At 50.4% G+C, this 17,821-nt stretch overlaps 1 protein-coding gene across 2 annotated transcripts in view; it reads left to right on the top strand.

Moving 5' to 3' along the window:
• CREB3L1 (cAMP responsive element binding protein 3 like 1) overlaps positions 1-17,821 on the top strand; it is a 116,070-nt gene that overhangs the window by 83,752 nt on the left and 14,497 nt on the right. For both annotated transcript variants that reach the window (XM_063944297.1, XM_063944296.1), the window contains exons 5-9: positions 109-266; positions 497-646; positions 9,280-9,338; positions 9,667-9,735; positions 11,314-11,413. In XM_063944297.1, the coding sequence (XP_063800367.1) occupies positions 109-266; positions 497-646; positions 9,280-9,338; positions 9,667-9,735; positions 11,314-11,413 (536 nt within the window). The remainder of the gene's footprint in view (positions 1-108; positions 267-496; positions 647-9,279; positions 9,339-9,666; positions 9,736-11,313; positions 11,414-17,821) is intronic.

Here is a 17,821-nt window from a genome sequence, read left to right as displayed (position 1 = left end):
CCCATTTGATTTAGTATTCAAATGTAAATTATGTGAACCATTGGTTTATTGTATTATACTCTTTTACTATTCAGTACTTCTCTGCCTGACCACTGTTTCTCACTATAGATGTTTTGGGGGTCATGCCTCTCACCCCTCCCAGTAGCCACAGCAGTGATAGCGATGGCTCTCAAAGTCCTCGCTCTCTACCACCTCCCAGTCCGGCCCGTCCAGCGGCTCGCTCCTCCCATGCCATCTCCTCATCGCCACTGCTTACCGCTCCTCATGTAAGTATGATAGTGATAAAAAATAATATAAAAAAAAATAAAAAATAAGGGGCAGACTAGATGGGCCAAGTGGTTCTTATCTGCCGACAAATTCTATGTTTCTATGTTTCTATGATGTGTTTCATCCATCATTCTAAAGCCACTGAGCTGAGAGTCAACTTATAAAGCTATGAGTGATGCCTGCTGCCGAGTCAAGTGTATAACAGAGTGATGTCTTCTTTGGTGCTCAGAAACTGCAAGGCACGTCAGGACCTCTGATGTTGACGGAGGAGGAAAGACGCACCCTAGTAGCAGAGGGGTACCCCATTCCCACCAAACTGCCCCTCACTAAAACAGAGGAGAAGGCGCTAAAGAGAGTTCGCAGGAAGATCAAGAACAAAGTGAGTAGGGAGCTCTGTGAGATTCAAACGTGGAACCTTAATGTACAGTAGTTGCAACCGACGCGTTTCATGATATTGCACTTCATTTGCATACATTGCTACTGAAATGCGTGGGAAACCTGTTTCCTTCAGTCTAATTATTAGGTACAAAATTTGACAGTGTGAAAATGATCTTCCTAAAAACTAGGAAATGACATTAATGAATCAAAATAGTTTTTTTTATTATTCTATTGTAGACAATTCACTAGAAAAGCACGTAGTTATTATTCCTGGTGTGGGTAATGCATCACCTCTTCAGCATTCTGTATAAGGTGCCACTTCTGTCACTGTGAATCAGTTACACTCTCCAGTCATACCAGATTATTAATGGAATGGAATAGTGCACTTATGCCAAAGAGTAAAGTAATGAGAATAAAAGGTTAAGATATTTTCAATTATATGTGAATGTACACCTTAATATCCCGGTAATTGTTTCCTAATAAGTAGCTGTGTAAAGAGCTCACGGGATGCTAGCATAGGCTGGGAAGGCAAAAGAAAGAGAGCTGAGGCACAATACACTCAGGACTCGTAGGGGTATGTTTACAAAATTGCTAGTGTATAGAAGTGTAGACGTTTCCCGTAGCAACCACTCAGATTCTACTGATCATGTATTTAGCAACTTCTAGAAGATAATAGTTATTTTCTCTAACGTCCTAAGTGGATGCTGGGGACTCCGTAAGGACCATGGGGAATAGCGGCTCCGCAGGAGACTGGGCACATCTAAAGAAAGCTTTAGGACTAACTGGTGTGCACTGGCTCCTCCCCCTATGACCCTCCTCCAAGCCTCAGTTAGATTTCTGTGCCCGACGAGAAGGGTGCACACTAGGGGCTCTCCTGAGCTTCTTAGTGAAAGTTTTAGTTTAGGTTTGTTATTTTCAGTGAGACCTGCTGGCAACAGGCTCACTGCATCGTGGGACTAAGGGGAGAAGAAGCAAACTCACCTGCGTGCAGAGTGGATTGGGCTTCTTGGCTACTGGACATTAGCTCCAGAGGGACGATCACAGGTTCAGCCTGGATGGGTCCCGGAGCCGCGCCGCCGGCCCCCTTACAGAGCCAGAAGAGCGAAGAGGTCCGGAGAAAGCGGCGGCAGAAGACGTTCCTGTCTTCAAATAAGGTAGCGCACAGCACTGCAGCTGTGCGCCATTGCTCTCAGCACACTTTACACTCTGGTCACTGAGGGTGCAGGGCGCTGGGGGGGAGCGCCCTGAGACGCAATAAAAACGATATAAAAACCTTTTATGGCTAAAAAAAATGCATCACATATAGCTCCTGGGCTATATGGATGCATTTATCCCCTGCCAGTTTCCTGAAAAAAGCGGGAGAAAGGGCCGCCGTGAAGGGGGCGGAGCCTTTCTCCTCAGCACACTGGCGCCATTTTCCCTCACAGCTCCGTTGGAGGGAAGCTCCCTGGCTCTCCCCTGCAGTCACTACACTACAGAAAGGGTTAAAAAAGAGAGGGGGGCACTAATTAGGCGCAGTATTAACTATACAGCAGCTATAAGGGGAAAAACACTTATATAAGGTTATCCCTGTATATATATAGCGCTCTGGTGTGTGCTGGCAAACTCTCCCTCTGTCTCCCCAAAGGGCTAGTGGGGTCCTGTCCTCTATCAGAGCATTCCCTGTGTGTGTGCTGTGTGTCGGTACGTTTGTGTCGACATGTATGAGGAGAAAAATGATGTGGAGACGGAGCAGAGTGTCTGTAACAGTGATGTCACCACCTAGGGGGTCGACACCTGAGTGGATGTACTGTTGAAAATTACGTGACAGTGTCAGCTCTGTATAAAAAAACAGTGGTTGACATGAGACAGCCGGCTACTCAGCTTGTGCCTGTCCAGACGTCTCATAGGCCGTCAGGGGCTTTAAAGCGCCCGTTACCTCAGATGGCAGATACAGACGCCGACACGGATACTGACTCCTGTGTCGACGGTGAAGAGACAACCGTGATTTCCAGTAGGGCCACACGTTACATGATTGAGACAATGGAAAATGTTTTATACATTTCTGATAATACGAGTACCACCAAAAAGGGGTATTATGTTCGGTGAGGGAAAAACTACCTGTAGTTTTCCTGAATCTGAGAAATAAAATGTGTGATGATGCGTGGGTTTCCCCCCCGATAACAATTGATAATTTCTTAAAAAGTATTGGCTGTATACCCTTTCCCGCCAGAGGTTAGGGTGCGTTGGGAAACACCCCCTAGGGGGGATAAGGCGCTCACACGCTTGTAAGAACAAGGGCTCTACCCTCTCATGAGATGGCCGCCCTTAAGGATCCTGCTGATAGAAAGCAGGAGGGTATCCAAAAATGTATTCACACACATACTCGTGTTATACTGCACCCAGCAATCGCCTCAGCCTGGAGGTGCAGTGCTGGGTTGGCATGGTCGGATTCCCTGACTGGAAATATTGATATCCTAGATAAGGATAGTATATTATTGCCTATAGAGCATTTAAAAGATGCATTTCTATATATGCAGGATGCACAGCGGAATAATTGCCGACTGGCATCAAGTATAAGTGCGTTGTCCAATTCTACCAGTAAAATGGTCAGGTGATGCGGATTCCAAACGGCATTTGGAAGTATTGCCTTTGAAAGGGGACATTTGGGGTCAGTCTTTTAGACCTGGTGGCCATGGCAACAACTGGGAAATCCACGTTTGTACCCCAGGTCGCCTCTCAAAATAAGACGCCGTATTATCAGGCGCAGTCCTTTGTTGGCAAGCGGACAAAAGGTTCCTCTTTTCTGCTCGTGACAGAGGGGGAGGTAAAAAGGCTGAAGAGATTACCCAGTTCCCAGGAACAGAAATCCTTCCCGCCTCTGCAAAGCCCTCAGTATGACGCTAGGGCCTTACAAGCTCAGGCACGGTGGGGGCCCGTTCTCAATGAATTTCAGTGCGCAGTGGGCTCACTCGCAAGTAGACCCCTGGATCCTTCAGGTAATATCTCAAGGGTACATATTGAAATTCGAGACGTCTCCCCCTCGCCGTTTCCAAAGGTCGGCTTTACCGACGTCTCCCTCTGACAGGGAGGCAGTTTTGGAAGCCATTCACAAGCTGAATTCCCAGCAGGTGATAATCAAGGTACCCCTCCTGCAACAGGGAACGGGGTATTATTCCACACTATTGTGGTACCGAAGCCAGACGGCTCGGTGAGACCGATTCTAAATCTAAAATCAAAAATCTTTGAACACTTACATACAGAGGTTCAAATTCAAGATTGAGTCACTCAGAGCAGTGATTGCGAACCTGGAAGAAGGGGACTACATGATGTCTCGGGACATCAAGGATGCTTACCTTCATGTCAAAATTTACCCTTCTCACCAAGGGTACCTCAGGTTATGGTACAGAACTGTCACTATCGGTTCAGACGCTGCCGTAGGGATGGTCCACGACACCCCGGGTCTTTACCAAGGTAATGGCCGAAATGATATCCCTTCGAAGGAAGGGAATTTTAGTTATCCCTTACTTGGACGATTCCCTGATAAGGGTAAGATCCAGGGAACAGTTGGAAGTCGGTGTAGCACTATCTCAGGTAGTGCTGAGGCAGCACGATTGGATTCTCAATATTCCAAAATCGCAGCTGGTTCCGACGACTTGTCTTCTGTTTCCTAGGGATGTTCCTGGACACAGTCCAGAAAAAAGGTGTTTCTCCCGGAAGAGAAAGCCAGGGAGTTATCCGAGCTAGTCAGGAACCTCCTAAAATCGAACCAAGTCTCAGTGCATCAATGCACAAGGGTTCTGGGTAAAAATGGTGGCTTCCTACGAAGCAATCCCATTCGTTAGATTCCACGCAAGAACTTTCCAGTGGAACCTACTGGACAAATGGTCCGGGTCGCATTTTCAGATGCATCAGCGGATAACCCTGTCACCAAGGACAAGGGTATCCATCCTGTGGTGGTTGCAGAGTGCTCATCTTCTAGAGGGCCGCAGATTCGGCATTCAGGACTGGGTCCTGGTGACCACGGATGCCAGCCTGCGAGGCTGGGGAGCAGTCACACAGGGAAGGAATATCCAGGGCTTAGGGTCAAGCCGGGATACATCACTTCACATAAATATCCTGAAGCTAAGGGCCATTTACAATGCTCTAAGCTTAGCAAGACCTCTGCTTCAAGGTCAGCCGGTATTGATCCAGTCGGACAACATCATGGCAGTCACCCACGTAAACAGACAGGGTGGCACAAGAAGCAGGAGGGCAATGGCAGAAGCTGCAGGGATTCTTCGCTGGGCGGAAAATCATGTGATAGCACTGTCAACAGTATTCATTCCAGGAGTGGACAACTGGGAAGCAGACTTCCTCAGCACGACCTCCACCCGGGAGAGTGGGGACTTCACCCAGAAGTCGTCCACATGTTTAAAAAACTCGACAGGTATTGCGCCAGGTCAAGAGACCCTCAGGCAATAGTTGTAGACGCTCTGGTAACACCGTGGGTGTACCAGTCAGTGTAGGTGTTCCCTCCTCTGCCTCTCATACCCAAGGTACTGAGATTGATAAGATGGAGAGGAGAAAGCACTATATTTGTGGCTCCGGATTGGCCAAGAAGGACTTGGTAACCGGAACTTCAAGAGATGCTCACGGAGGATCCGTGGCCTCTACCTCTAAGAAGGGACCTGCTCCAGCAAGGACCCTGTCTGTTCCAAGACTTACCGCGGCTGCGTTTGACGGCATGGCGGTTGAACGCCGGATCCTGAAGGAAAAAAGGCATTCCGGATGAAGTCATCCCTATCCTGATCAAAGCCAGGAAGGATGTAACCGCAAAAACATTATCACCGCAATTGGCGAAAATTTGTTGCGTGGTGCGAGGCCAGTAAGGCCCGACGGAGGAAATTCAACTGGGTCGATTCCTACATTTCCTGCAAACAGGAGTGTCTATGGGCCTGAAATTGGGGTCCATTAAGGTTCAAATTTCGACCCTGTCAATTTTCTTCCAAAAAGAACTAGCTTCAGTCCCTGAAGTTCAGACGTTTGTAAAAGGGGTACTGCATATACAGCCTCCTTTTGTGCCTCCAGTGGCACTTTGGGATCTCAATGTAGTTTTTGGTTCCAAAAGTCACATTGGTTTGAACCACTTAAATCTGTGGAGTTAAAATATCTCACATGGAAAGTGGTCATGCTGTTGGCCCTGGCCTGGGCCAGGCGCGTGTCAGAATTGGCGGCTTTATCCTGAAAAAGCCCTTATCTGATTTTCCATTCGGACAGGGCGGAATTGAGGACTCGTCCTCAGTTTCTCCCTAAGGTGGTTTCAGCGTCTCACCTGAACCAACCTATTGGTGGTGCCTGCGGCTACTAGGGACTTGGAGGCCTCCAAGTTGCTAGACGTTGTCAGTGCCCTGAAAATATATGTTTCCAGGACGGCTGGAGTCAGGAAATCTGACTCGCTGTTTATCCTGTGTGCACCCAACAAGCTGGGTGCTCCTGCTTCTAAGCAGACTATTGCTCGTTGGATTGTAGTACAATTCAGCTTGCACATTCTGTGGCAGGCCTGCCACAGCCAAAAATCTGTAAATGCCCACTCCACAAGGAAGGTGGGCTCATATTGGGCGGCTGCCCGAGGGGTCTCGGCTTTACAACTTTGCCGAGCAGCTACTTGGTCAGGAGCAAATACGTTTGTAAAATTCTACAAAATTGATATCCTGGCTGAGGAGGACCTGGAGTTCTCTCATTTGGTGCTGCAGAGTCATCCGCACTCTCCCGCCCGTTTGGGAGCTTTGGTATAATCCCCATGGTCCTTACGGAGTCCCCAGCATCCACTTAGGACGTTAGAGAAAATAAGAATTTACTTACCGATAATTCTATTTCTCATAGTCCGTAGTGGATGCTGGGCGCCCATCCCAAGTGCGGATTGTCTGCAATACTTGTACATAGTTATTGTTACAAAAATCGGGTTATTATTGTTGTGAGCCATCTTTCAGAGGCTCCTCTGTTATCATGCTGTTAACTGGGTTCAGATCACAGGTTATACGGTGTGATTGGTGTGGCTGGTATGAGTCTTACCCGGGATTCAAAATCCTTCCTTATTGTGTACGCTCGTCCGGGCACAGTATCCTAACTGAGGCTTGGAGGAGGGTCATAGGGGGAGGAGCCAGTGCACACCAGTTAGTCCTAAAGCTTTCTTTAGATGTGCCCAGTCTCCTGCGGAGCCGCTATTCCCCATGGTCCTTACGGAGTCCCCAGCATCCACTACGGACTATGAGAAATAGAATTATCGGTAAGTAAATTCTTATTATTTGATTGGTTGCTAGGGGCAACATCTTCACTTCTGTAAACCCGTACTTTAGTAAATAAACCCCATACACACATGGCGATCCCAGGACACTTGTGTAAAATAACAAAGCATTTTCTACATTGTCAGCACGGCTGACGCTACCATTGGTAGGGCGGCACCAATGGCTGGGGGGGCAACCAAAACTCTGAGGGCCTGATTCCATTTTGCAGATGGATCTGACGATTTGTCACACTTTGCTGGCACCTAAGCCGAGCATACGCAACTTTGAGCAACTAAGGCCAGTGGCGGATCCGCTATATAGCCGCGCAGTGACTCATCAGGCAGGGGGAGAGCCGAGACTGCTTCCCCAATCCCAGCACACAGCAGCAGTCTCTGCTCTCTCCCTGCCCGATGTTTGGCTGCACTGCTAGTTAGGGACGGCCATCGACCATCAATGATTTGAAATCATTGATGGTCTATGGCCGATGTAGAAGACTTTTACCATCGATGGGGGAGAACCAGATGGGATCCGGTCTTTAGGTCGACAGTAAGTAGGTCGACAGGGTTTCTAGGTCGACATGTTCTAGGTCGACATGACAAAAGGTCGACATGAGTTTTTGTTTTTTCTTTTTTTGAACTTGTTCATACTTTACGATCCACGTGGACTACAATTGGGAATGGTAACCTGTGCCGAGCGCAGCGGTAGCGGAGTGAGGTACCTTGCCCGAAGCATGGCGAGCGAAGCGAGTTTGGGGTTCCCGGCCACTGTACGGAGAAACCGACACCAAAAAAAGTAAAAAAACTCATGTCGACTTTTTCTCATGTCGACCTAGTACACGTCGACCTAGAAACCATGTCGGCCTACTTACTGTCGACCAATAGTGGTCGACCTAGACACTGTCGACCTAAGTCTAATCTACCTAACATACCACACTCAAACCAGATGGTTTCCCACCATCGATGGTTCAGTGCTACTAAAAAAAAATGTCCATTTTTTTTCCTCAAAGTGTCATGCCATGGAGCTTAGCTCCGCCCCTTGACACCCGGAAAGCCACGCCACCGGGCTCTGATTGGCCCGCATTTCATTACTCAAAAATACAGGGATGACGATAGATGGTGTAAAACCATCGATGGATCCCTTCCAGATGGTTTTACACCATCTAGGTTATCTATTGATGGTGACCATCGATTGTTAAACCCACCGATGGCCATCCCAACTGCTAGTAGCAGTAGTGGACAGGGCAGAAGCCTCCCCCTCCCAGTTCTGCCCCTGTCTACGGCTGAGTCAGAGTCATGCGAGTTACAGTCAGCTGAATCGGTGTACCTGGGTGGCCTAGGCTTAGTGTTCCGTGGGCATGTAGGCAGGGGGCTATTCGGAGATGATTTCAGACAAATCTCTTGCACCAGGTATGAGGGGGTATAAATGCTTGCTGATAGCGATGTTGGCTACTTACACAAGTGGAGGTATAGGGGGCGGTAAGGCTGCATAGATGCAGCCATCTTATGATACAGGTGGAGATCAGCATTTATTTCTAATCAATCAGGCCCTGAATGAGCGACATAAAGGCTCTTATCCAGTGTCACCTCATGAAGCGCCAGCCGCTGACATGGAGGAGAAGCAGCCGGCAGCTTTTTACCCAGAGTCTTACACATGTCTGTGTTACAGTGTTAGTGTGGCGCTTGGTTATGATGTCACAGCCAAGCGTCGCTTACCAGATAAGGTCAGTGTACTAAGCCTTGAAGAGATATAAAGTGGACGGAGATAAAATATCAACCAATCAGCTCATAGCTGTCATTTTTCAAACACAGCCTGTAACATGGCAGTTAGGAGCTGATTGGTTGGTACTTTACCTCTGTCCACTTTATCTCTCTCCAAGGCATAGTACATAGGGTGGGATGTACTAACCTCTTCTGCAGCATTAACTGGCTTTCTCCGCGGCCACCTGTCTCCTCCCTGTCCCAGCGCTGCTATTCGGTTCTCCCCCTCACCGCCACGGCTACTCAGGATGCGGGGGCATGCGCTGGTGAATGCCAAGGCTCAGCGCGGCATCTGCAACGCTGAGTCCTGAGTGGCTGCGGCGGTGAGGGGAGAAGCGAATATCAGCGCCGGGACGGGGAGGAGACAGGTGGCCGAGGCGGTGAGGGGGAGAAGTGAATAGCAGTGCCAGGACGGGGAGGAGACAGGTGGCCGCGGAGAAAGCCAGTTAACGCTGCGTGAGAGGTTAGTACATCCCGCCCATAGACCCCTGAGGAGCTTAGGATGTTCCCCCTCATTTCTTGCCTGCCAATAGGGTGAAAGCAAAACGCATGAGGGGTAGGCGCCATCTCTGAGGGGTTTGGGGATTGTGTTGATGAGTATGTCATTTTGGGTCCCTTTGACTCCATTTCAGATCTCAGCCCAGGAGAGCCGGAGGAAAAAAAAAGAATATGTGGAGTGTCTGGAAAAGAAGTGAGTTATGCAATCAGTGTACATTGGGTGTAATTCAGGCATGGAAGTATGCTATGGGGCCCCGTCTGGCATAGCTACGCCCCTACTCAGTACCATGATATAGTGCAGTGTTTTCTCTCCATTCTCATGTACTTCATACCTGCTTTTGCGCTGTCATTGCCCTTTCTGCTCTCGCTGCCGTAAGTCTCTCTCTCACTGTTTTATCACACCTGATGCCTTAGCCTGGTTTTTCCTGTATCAGTCTGATGCCTGTCCGTTGCCTACTGCTGTCCTTTGTCTGCCTGTCACTACGTCTGGGTTACTTTGTGCCTGTGTCGCTCTCTCCCAGGGTGGAATCATTTACATCCCAGAACAGTGAGCTGTGGAAAAAGGTGGAGACTCTGGAAAGCGCCAACAGGTGAGATGTGCGACCAGGTGCCACACACAGGGCATCGGGTGAATGTTTTCCTCTCACTGGTTACTGGTTTTTCTCTTACTGGCCACCATTACTGCTGCACAAGGGTTCTGTCCCGTATCCTTAGCACCCTGTTATGTTCTGGTGACAGTTTAGCCATATGGTCCCCTGACCCGTCCGTGCATCTCCCATGTCACTTGGGGTGTCCATAAGTAAACGACAGTATATTATGGACACTAAATACTATATTATGGACACTGAAGATGCTTACCCCCTACTCAACATATAACTGTTCCACTCCCCCTACTGAGTAGGAGAACATGTTCCAACCGTTCAGGAGATACTCACCTCCAGTCATCTTTACAATGGGGGTAATTCCAAGTTGATCGCAGCAGGAAATTTTTTAGCAGTTGGGCAAAACCATGTGCACTGCAGGGGAGGCAGATATAACATTTGCAGAGAGAGTTAGATTTGGGTGGGTTATAGTGTTTCTGTGCAGGGTAAATACTGGCTGCTTTATTTTTACACTGCAATTTAGATTGCAGATTGAACACACCCCACCCAAATCTACTCTCTCTGCACATGTTATATCTGCCCCCCCTGCAGTGCACATGGTTTTGCCCAACTGCTAAAAAATTTCCTGCTGCGATCAACTTGGAATTACCCCCAATATCTCACGCTTCATTGCTGCAGCATGCCGTCAGTGCTATAAGTCTCCTGAACGATGGACATCAACTGGGGTGGGAAGAGGGGGGGGGGGGCGACTGGGTTGGAGGAGGCCATTTTTAAGCATGTGTGGAAGTTTAAATTATGTCTACTTGGACATTTTTTTATTTTTGTTCATCTATTCTTAAAGCACTGATGATCTAACTTGGCCCTCAAACCTCACAGCAACATAAGCAGCCAATATAAACCACTTCACCCAGTACAAAGTCAACAGTTTTGTTTTCTGTATTTAACTTTGATTAAATAATTCAACAAACATAGCTGGAATTTGGAGCATGAATGGGGAAAAAACTATTCGTAGTTGACTGTGTGCAGGGTGAATAGGGTCATGCTGGAAGATAGACCTAAACCGTGTCTTAACAGTAGCACCCAGCTTGGAAAAATGTCATAATGTTTAGTCTGTGAATAAAGTGCAACACTAGCGCCATCTACTGTTCTCAATCAAGCTTTGCAGCAGTTGCTTTTCGCAGGTGCATGGTTTTGGGATGCTGTATATCAGGCCTGGCCAACCCGTGGCTCTCCAGCTGGTGTGAAACTACAAGTACCATCATGCCTTGCCACAGTTTTGCTACTGGGGATTGCTAAAACTGTGGCAGTGCATGCTGGTAAGTGTAGTCTCACAACAGCTGGAGAGCCACAGGTTGGCCAGGCCTGCTGTATATGAAAAGTGGCGGTGTATCTACAAAATGGTCATAGTTTGGGGGTAGGTCAAGAGATTGAAATACCTTTACATTCAGGAACGTTGGCAGGTATATAAATATTAAGCATTACTAGCAGGAGACTAAATGGTGCTTGGTAAGGTGTGCATTAAGTGTACAGTACCTTACGGTAACTCTGCTGAATTCTGATCCCCAGGTCTCTACTCCAGCAGTTACAGAAGCTGCAGACTCTGGTAACAGGGAAAGTGCCAAGACCCTGCAAACTTGCAGCTACACAGACAGGAACATGTCTTATGGTAAGTCCTATGATAACTAGTATAACACGCTGGGGTAGCTCACTGACAGTTGGTGGAGATTACTTACATGTGTGTGATACATGAAAGCTAAAGGCTCCGCTCACTTATGTCTATGACTCTAAGGGCTGTAACACACTGGCCGGTTTCTTTCGGATGGCAAAAAGCCGGACAAACTGTGGGGTATATTTACTAACATTCGTAATTCTCCCGATTTGGTGGGAGAATAATCACGAATGACATCGAAAGTGTAAAACTGCAACTTTTTGAATTTGTTACGACGGATTTACTAAGCTGTCGTATTCGGGTTTTTCTTTTGTTCCGATGTCGATGTCATTCGTGTTTTTTTTTTTATTTTTACGGCAGTGATTAGCAAAACACTGCCGACTTTTTTACAATGAATCTCGGCCGGATCTGTGTGATCCGTGCTGGGGTTCATATTTTTTTTTTTTTTTTAATTAAACACTGTAAAATCCAAAAAAAAAATTGCGTGGGGTCCCCTCTCCTAAGCATAACCAGCCTCGGGCTCATTGAGCCGATCCTGGTTGCAAAAATATGGGGGAAAAAATGACAGGGGTTCCCCCATATTTAAGCAACCAGCATCGGGCTCTGCGCCTGGTCCTGGTTCCAAAAATACGGGGGACAAAAAGAGTAGGGGTCCCCCGTATTTCTAAAACCAGCACCGGGCTCCACTAGCTGGACAGATAATGCCACAGCCGGGGGTCACTTTGATATAGTGCCCTGCGGCCGTGGCATCAAAAATCCAACTAGTCACCCCTGGCCGGGGTACCCTGGGGTGACTAGTTGGCTGGGGGGGGGGACCCCTTCAATCAAGGGGTCCCCCCCCCAGCCACCCAAGGGCCAGGGGTGAAGCCCGAGGCTGTCCCCCCCCATCCAATGGGCTGCGGATGGGGAGGCTGATAGCCTTTTGTGATAATGAAAAGATATTGTTTTTAGTAGCAGTACTACAAGGCCCAGCAAGCCTCCCCCGCATGCTGGTACTTGGAGAACCACAAGTACCAGCATGCGGCGGAAAAACGGGCCCGCTGGTACCTGTAGTACTATTACTAAAAAAATACCCAAAAAAAGACAAGACACACACACCGTGAAAGTAAAGATTTATTACATACATGCACACAAACATACATACATACTTACCTTATGTTCACACGAGGGTCTGTCCTCTTCTCCAGTAGAATCCAAGGGGTACCTGTTGAATAAATTCTACTCACCAGATCCCGGGTCCCAGGGTCCTCGGGGCAACCATTTGTAATCCAGGTACTTGCATAAAATAACAAAACGGAAAGCCGAGCCACGAACTGAAAGGGGCCCCATGTTTTCACATGGGACTCCTTTCCCCGAATGCCAGAAACCCACTCTGACTGATGTCTAAGTGGGTTTCTTCAGCCAATCAGGGAGTGCTCCGTTGTAGCACCCTCCTGATCGGCTGTGTGCTCCTGTACTGAGTGACAGGCGGCACACGGCAGTGTTACAATGTAGCGCCTATGCGCTCCATTGTAACCAATGGTGGGAACTTTCTGCCCTGCGGTTGACCTAAAGTGACGTCACCGCTGAGCAGAAAGTTCCCACCATTGGTTACAATGGAGCGCATAGGCGCTACATTGTAACACTGCCGCGTGCCGCCTGTCACTCAGTACAGGAGCACACAGCCGATCAGGAGGGTGCTACAACGTAGCGCTCCCTGATTGGCTGAAGAAACCCACTTAGACATCAGTCAGTCTTGTGCGGGGGAGAGGGGGCGGACTGACATGCGGGACGGACTAGCCCTGTGCTGGGCGTCCCCCCGCATGTCAGGGAAGATGATCGTAGCTGTGCTAAATATAGCACAGCTACGCTAAACTCGGAATGACCCCCACTGACTGGTCTGACTTATCTGTCACTGACTGACCTGACTTATCTGTCACTGACTGGCCTGAGGTAGCCGTCATGGGTTACAGTCATTAGGTCGACAGTCATTAGGTCACCACTATTGGTCGACATGCATTAGGTCGACATGGTCATTAGGTTGACATGGAAAAAGGTCAACATGCGTTTAAAAAAAAAAGAAATACATTTTTTTTTACTTTTTTACATACTTTACGATCCACGTGGACTACGATTGGGAATAGTAACCTTGCCCGAAGCATGGCGAGCGGAGCGAGCGATGCAAGGGGACATGGTGCACTAATTGAGGTTCCCCGTCACTTTACGAAGAAAACGACACAAAAAAAGTAAAAAAAACCTCATGTCGACCTTTTTCCATGTCGACCTAATGATCTGTCACTGACTGGCATGAGGTATCTGTCACTGACTGGTCTGAGGTATCTTTCACTGACTGGCCTGACATATCTGTCACTGACTGACCTGACTTATCTGTCACTGACTGACCTGACGTATCTGTCACTGACCGACCTGACATATCTGTCAATGACTGGCTTGACGTATTTGTCAATGACTGCTCTGAGGTATCTGTCATTGACTGACTTTACTTATCTGTCCCAGACTGACCTGACATATCTGTCACTGACTGGCCTGACGTATCTGTCACTGATCTGATGTGTCTGTCACTGAATGATCTGACGTATATACAGGGCTTAACGTGGTACTGGAGAGGTGGGGGAACTCATCTCTCCCACGACTCCTCCCCCTAAGCGTGCCGAAGGCATGCGCCACAAAAGGGATGTGGCCTTACAAGGAAGGGGCGTGGCCACACAAAAGTACCCCTAATTCAAAATAATGCCTCACAGTAGCACACTCTTATTCACATTGCCCGCCCAACATACTAGTGCCCTTTACACACACAATGCCCAAAATAGCAGAGTCACTTACACACACAATGCCCACAGCAGTGCCCTCCCCCTCCTAATTTTAGATTCGATTCACAATATAGCAGTATATGTTGAACAACCTTTGCTCACCTCTCTCTTGTTTCCTTTGTCACTCTCCTCATGTGTCCATATCTTCATCTTCTGTATCCCATACTCCCTATATGCTCTCCTTTGTGTCTAATCATCTGAATCTTTCTCTCCTTTTCTTACCCCCTACACCTCTCACTCCATGTGCCTCACTCCCCCAACCCCCTGCACCTCTTACTCCCTGCGACCAATTCAGCCTCTGCTTCTATCTCACCCCTGCTCCTCTCACTCCCCCATCTCACTCCTTGCACCTCGCACTCCCTCCCCATCTCACCCCCTGCTCCTCTCACTCCCCCATCTCACTCCTTGCACCTCTCACTCCCTCCCCATCTCACCCCCTGCTCCTCTCACTCCCCCATCTCACTCCTTGCACCTCTCACTCCCTCCCCATCTCACCCCCTGCTCCTCTCACTCCCCCATCTCACTCCTTGCACCTCTCACTCCCTCCCCATCTCACCCCCTGCTCCTCTCACTCCCCCATCTCACTCCTTGCACCTCTCAGTCCCTCCCCATCTCACCCCCTGCTCCTCTCACTCCCCCATCTCACTCCTTGCACCTCTCACTCCCTCCCCATCTCACCCCCTGCTCCTCTCACTCCCCCATCTCACTCCTTGCACCTCTCACTCCCTCCCCATCTCACCCCCTGCTCCTCTCACTCCCCCATCTCACTCCTTGCACCTCTCACTCCCTCCCCATCTCACCCCCTGCTCCTCTCACTCCCCCATCTCACTCCTTGCACCTCTCACTCCCTCCCCATCTCACCCCCTGCTCCTCTCACTCCCCCATCTCACTCCTTGCACCTCTCACTCCCTCCCCATCTCACCCCCTGCTCCTCTCACTCCCCCATCTCACTCCCTGCTCCTCTCACTCCCTCCCCATCTCACCCCCTGCTCCTCTCACTCCCCCATCTCACCCCCTGCTCCTCTCACTCCCCCATCTCACCCCCTGCTCCTCTCACTCCCCCATCTCACCCCCTGCTTCTTTCACCCCCTCCTCCATCTCACCCCCTGCTCCTCTCACTCCCCATTCTCACTCCTTGCACCTCTCACTCCCTCCCCATCTCACCCCCTGCTCCTCTCACTCCCCCATCTCACCCCCTGCTCCTCTCACTCCCCCATCTCACCCCCTGCTCCTCTCATTCCCCCATCTCACCCTGCTCCTCTCACTCCCCCATCTCACCCCCTGCTCCTCTCACTCCCCCATCTCACTCCTTGCACCTCTCACTTCCCCATCTCACCCCCTGCTCCTCTCATTCCCCCATCTCACCCCCTGCTCCTCTCACTCCCCCATCTCACCCCCTGCTCCTCTCACTCCCCCATCTCACTCCCTGCTCCTCTCACTCCCTCCCCATCTCACCCCCTGCTCCTCTCACTCCCCCATCTCACCCCCTGCTCCTCTCACTCCCCCATCTCACTCCCTGCTCCTCTCACTCCCTCCCCATCTCACCCCCTGCTCCTCTCACTCCCCCATCTCACCCCCTGCTCCTCTCACTCCCCCATCTCACCCCCTGCTCCTCTCACTCCCCCATCTCACTCCCTGCTCCTCTCACTCCCTCCCCATCTCACCCCCTGCTCCTCTCACTCCCCCATCTCACCCCCTGCTCCTCTCACTCCCCCATCTCACCCCCTGCTTCTTTCACCCCCTCCTCCATTTCACCCCCTGCTCCTCTCACTCCCCATTCTCACTCCTTGCACCTCTCACTCCCTCCCCATCTCACCCCCTGCTCCTCTCACTCCCCCATCTCACCCCCTGCTCCTCTCACTCCCCCATCTCACCCCCTGCTCCTCTCATTCCCCCATCTCACCCTGCTCCTCTCACTCCCCCATCTCACCCCCTGCTCCTCTCATTCCCCCATCTCACCCCCTGCTCCTCTCACTCCCCCATCTCACCCCCTGCTTCTTTCACCCCCTCCCCCATCTCACCCCCTGCTCCTCTCACTCCCCCATCTCACCCCCTGCTTCTTTCACCCCCTCCTCCATCTCACCCCCTGCTCCTCTCACTCCCCATTCTCACTCCTTGCACCTCTCACTCCCTCCCCATCTCACCCCCTGCTCCTCTCACTCCCCCATCTCACCCCCTGCTCCTCTCACTCCCCCATCTCACCCCCTGCTCCTCTCATTCCCCCATCTCACCCTGCTCCTCTCACTCCCCCATCTCATCCCCTGCTCCTCTCACTCCCCCATCTCACTCCTTGCACCTCTCACTCCCCCATCTCACCCCCTGCTCCTCTCATTCCCCCATCTCACCCCCTGCTCCTCTCACTCCCCCATCTCACCCCCTGCTCCTCTCACTCCCCCATCTCACTCCCTGCTCCTCTCACTCCCTCCCCATCTCACCCCCTGCTCCTCTCACTCCCCCATCTCACCCCCTGCTCCTCTCACTCCCCCATCTCACTCCCTGCTCCTCTCACTCCCTCCCCATCTCACCCCCTGCTCCTCTCACTCCCCCATCTCACCCCCTGCTCCTCTCACTCCCCCATCTCACCCCCTGCTTCTTTCACCCCCTCCTCCATCTCACCCCCTGCTCCTCTCACTCCCCATTCTCACTCCTTGCACCTCTCACTCCCTCCCCATCTCACCCCCTGCTCCTCTCACTCCCCCATCTCACCCCCTGCTCCTCTCACTCCCCCATCTCACACCCTGCTCCTCTCACTCCCCCATCTCACCCCCTGCTCCTCTCATTCCCCCATCTCACCCCCTGCTCCTCTCACTCCCCCATCTCACCCCCTGCTTCTTTCACCCCCTCCCCCATCTCACCCCCTGCTCCTCTCACTCCCCCATCTCACCCCCTGCTTCTTTCACCCCCTCCCCCATCTCACCCCATGCTTCTTTCTCACCCCCTGCATCCTGAAAGCCTGGACTCTGGAGCATCGGGTCTTCTGCATCAGTGGCTGTGTCCTGGATCATCAGGTCCTGGCTGTGGTGTAAAGCTGGCAGCGGCTGCCAGATACTCCTGGCTCACGGACCGGCTGTTATTCAAAAGAAGCAAGGCTGCACTTTGAATCTGGCACCAATTGTGCGCCATTCATGGCTCTCGGACCGCCAGCTAATGAGAAGCTGCCAGTCCGCGAGCCGTGATTGGCTCATGCTATATTTTGAAATAGCCGCCCCTTCTATTGATTGCCACTGGTCCCGAGGCATGGTACACAGTTGAGAACCACTGCCCTAGTCACTGCTGCCCCCAACACACACCTTATATTAGTTTTGTTTAATTTGTCGGCTAAGCAGATCCATAACCTGACCTAACACACCCCAATCCACCATTACCTTCATTAATGCCTCAGCAGTACCCACACTCCTCATTCATTAAAAACACCCCAGAGCACCCACACCCTCATTCATTAATAAAATCCCCAGAGCACCAAAACACCCTCATTCATTAATAAAACCCCAAAGCACCCACACCCTTATTCACTAATAACAACCCTAGAAATCCTCAATGAGTACTAACACCCCCCAAAAGAACCCCCCCCCCAAATAAAAACAACGATTTGAAA

This window comes from Pseudophryne corroboree, chromosome 11 (genome assembly GCF_028390025.1).
Source record: "Pseudophryne corroboree isolate aPseCor3 chromosome 11, aPseCor3.hap2, whole genome shotgun sequence".
In the NCBI taxonomy this organism is placed as follows: domain Eukaryota; kingdom Metazoa; phylum Chordata; class Amphibia; order Anura; family Myobatrachidae; genus Pseudophryne; species Pseudophryne corroboree.
The sequence above is the reverse complement of the archived record's forward strand: the minus strand, read 5'-3'. Positions and strand labels throughout refer to the sequence as shown.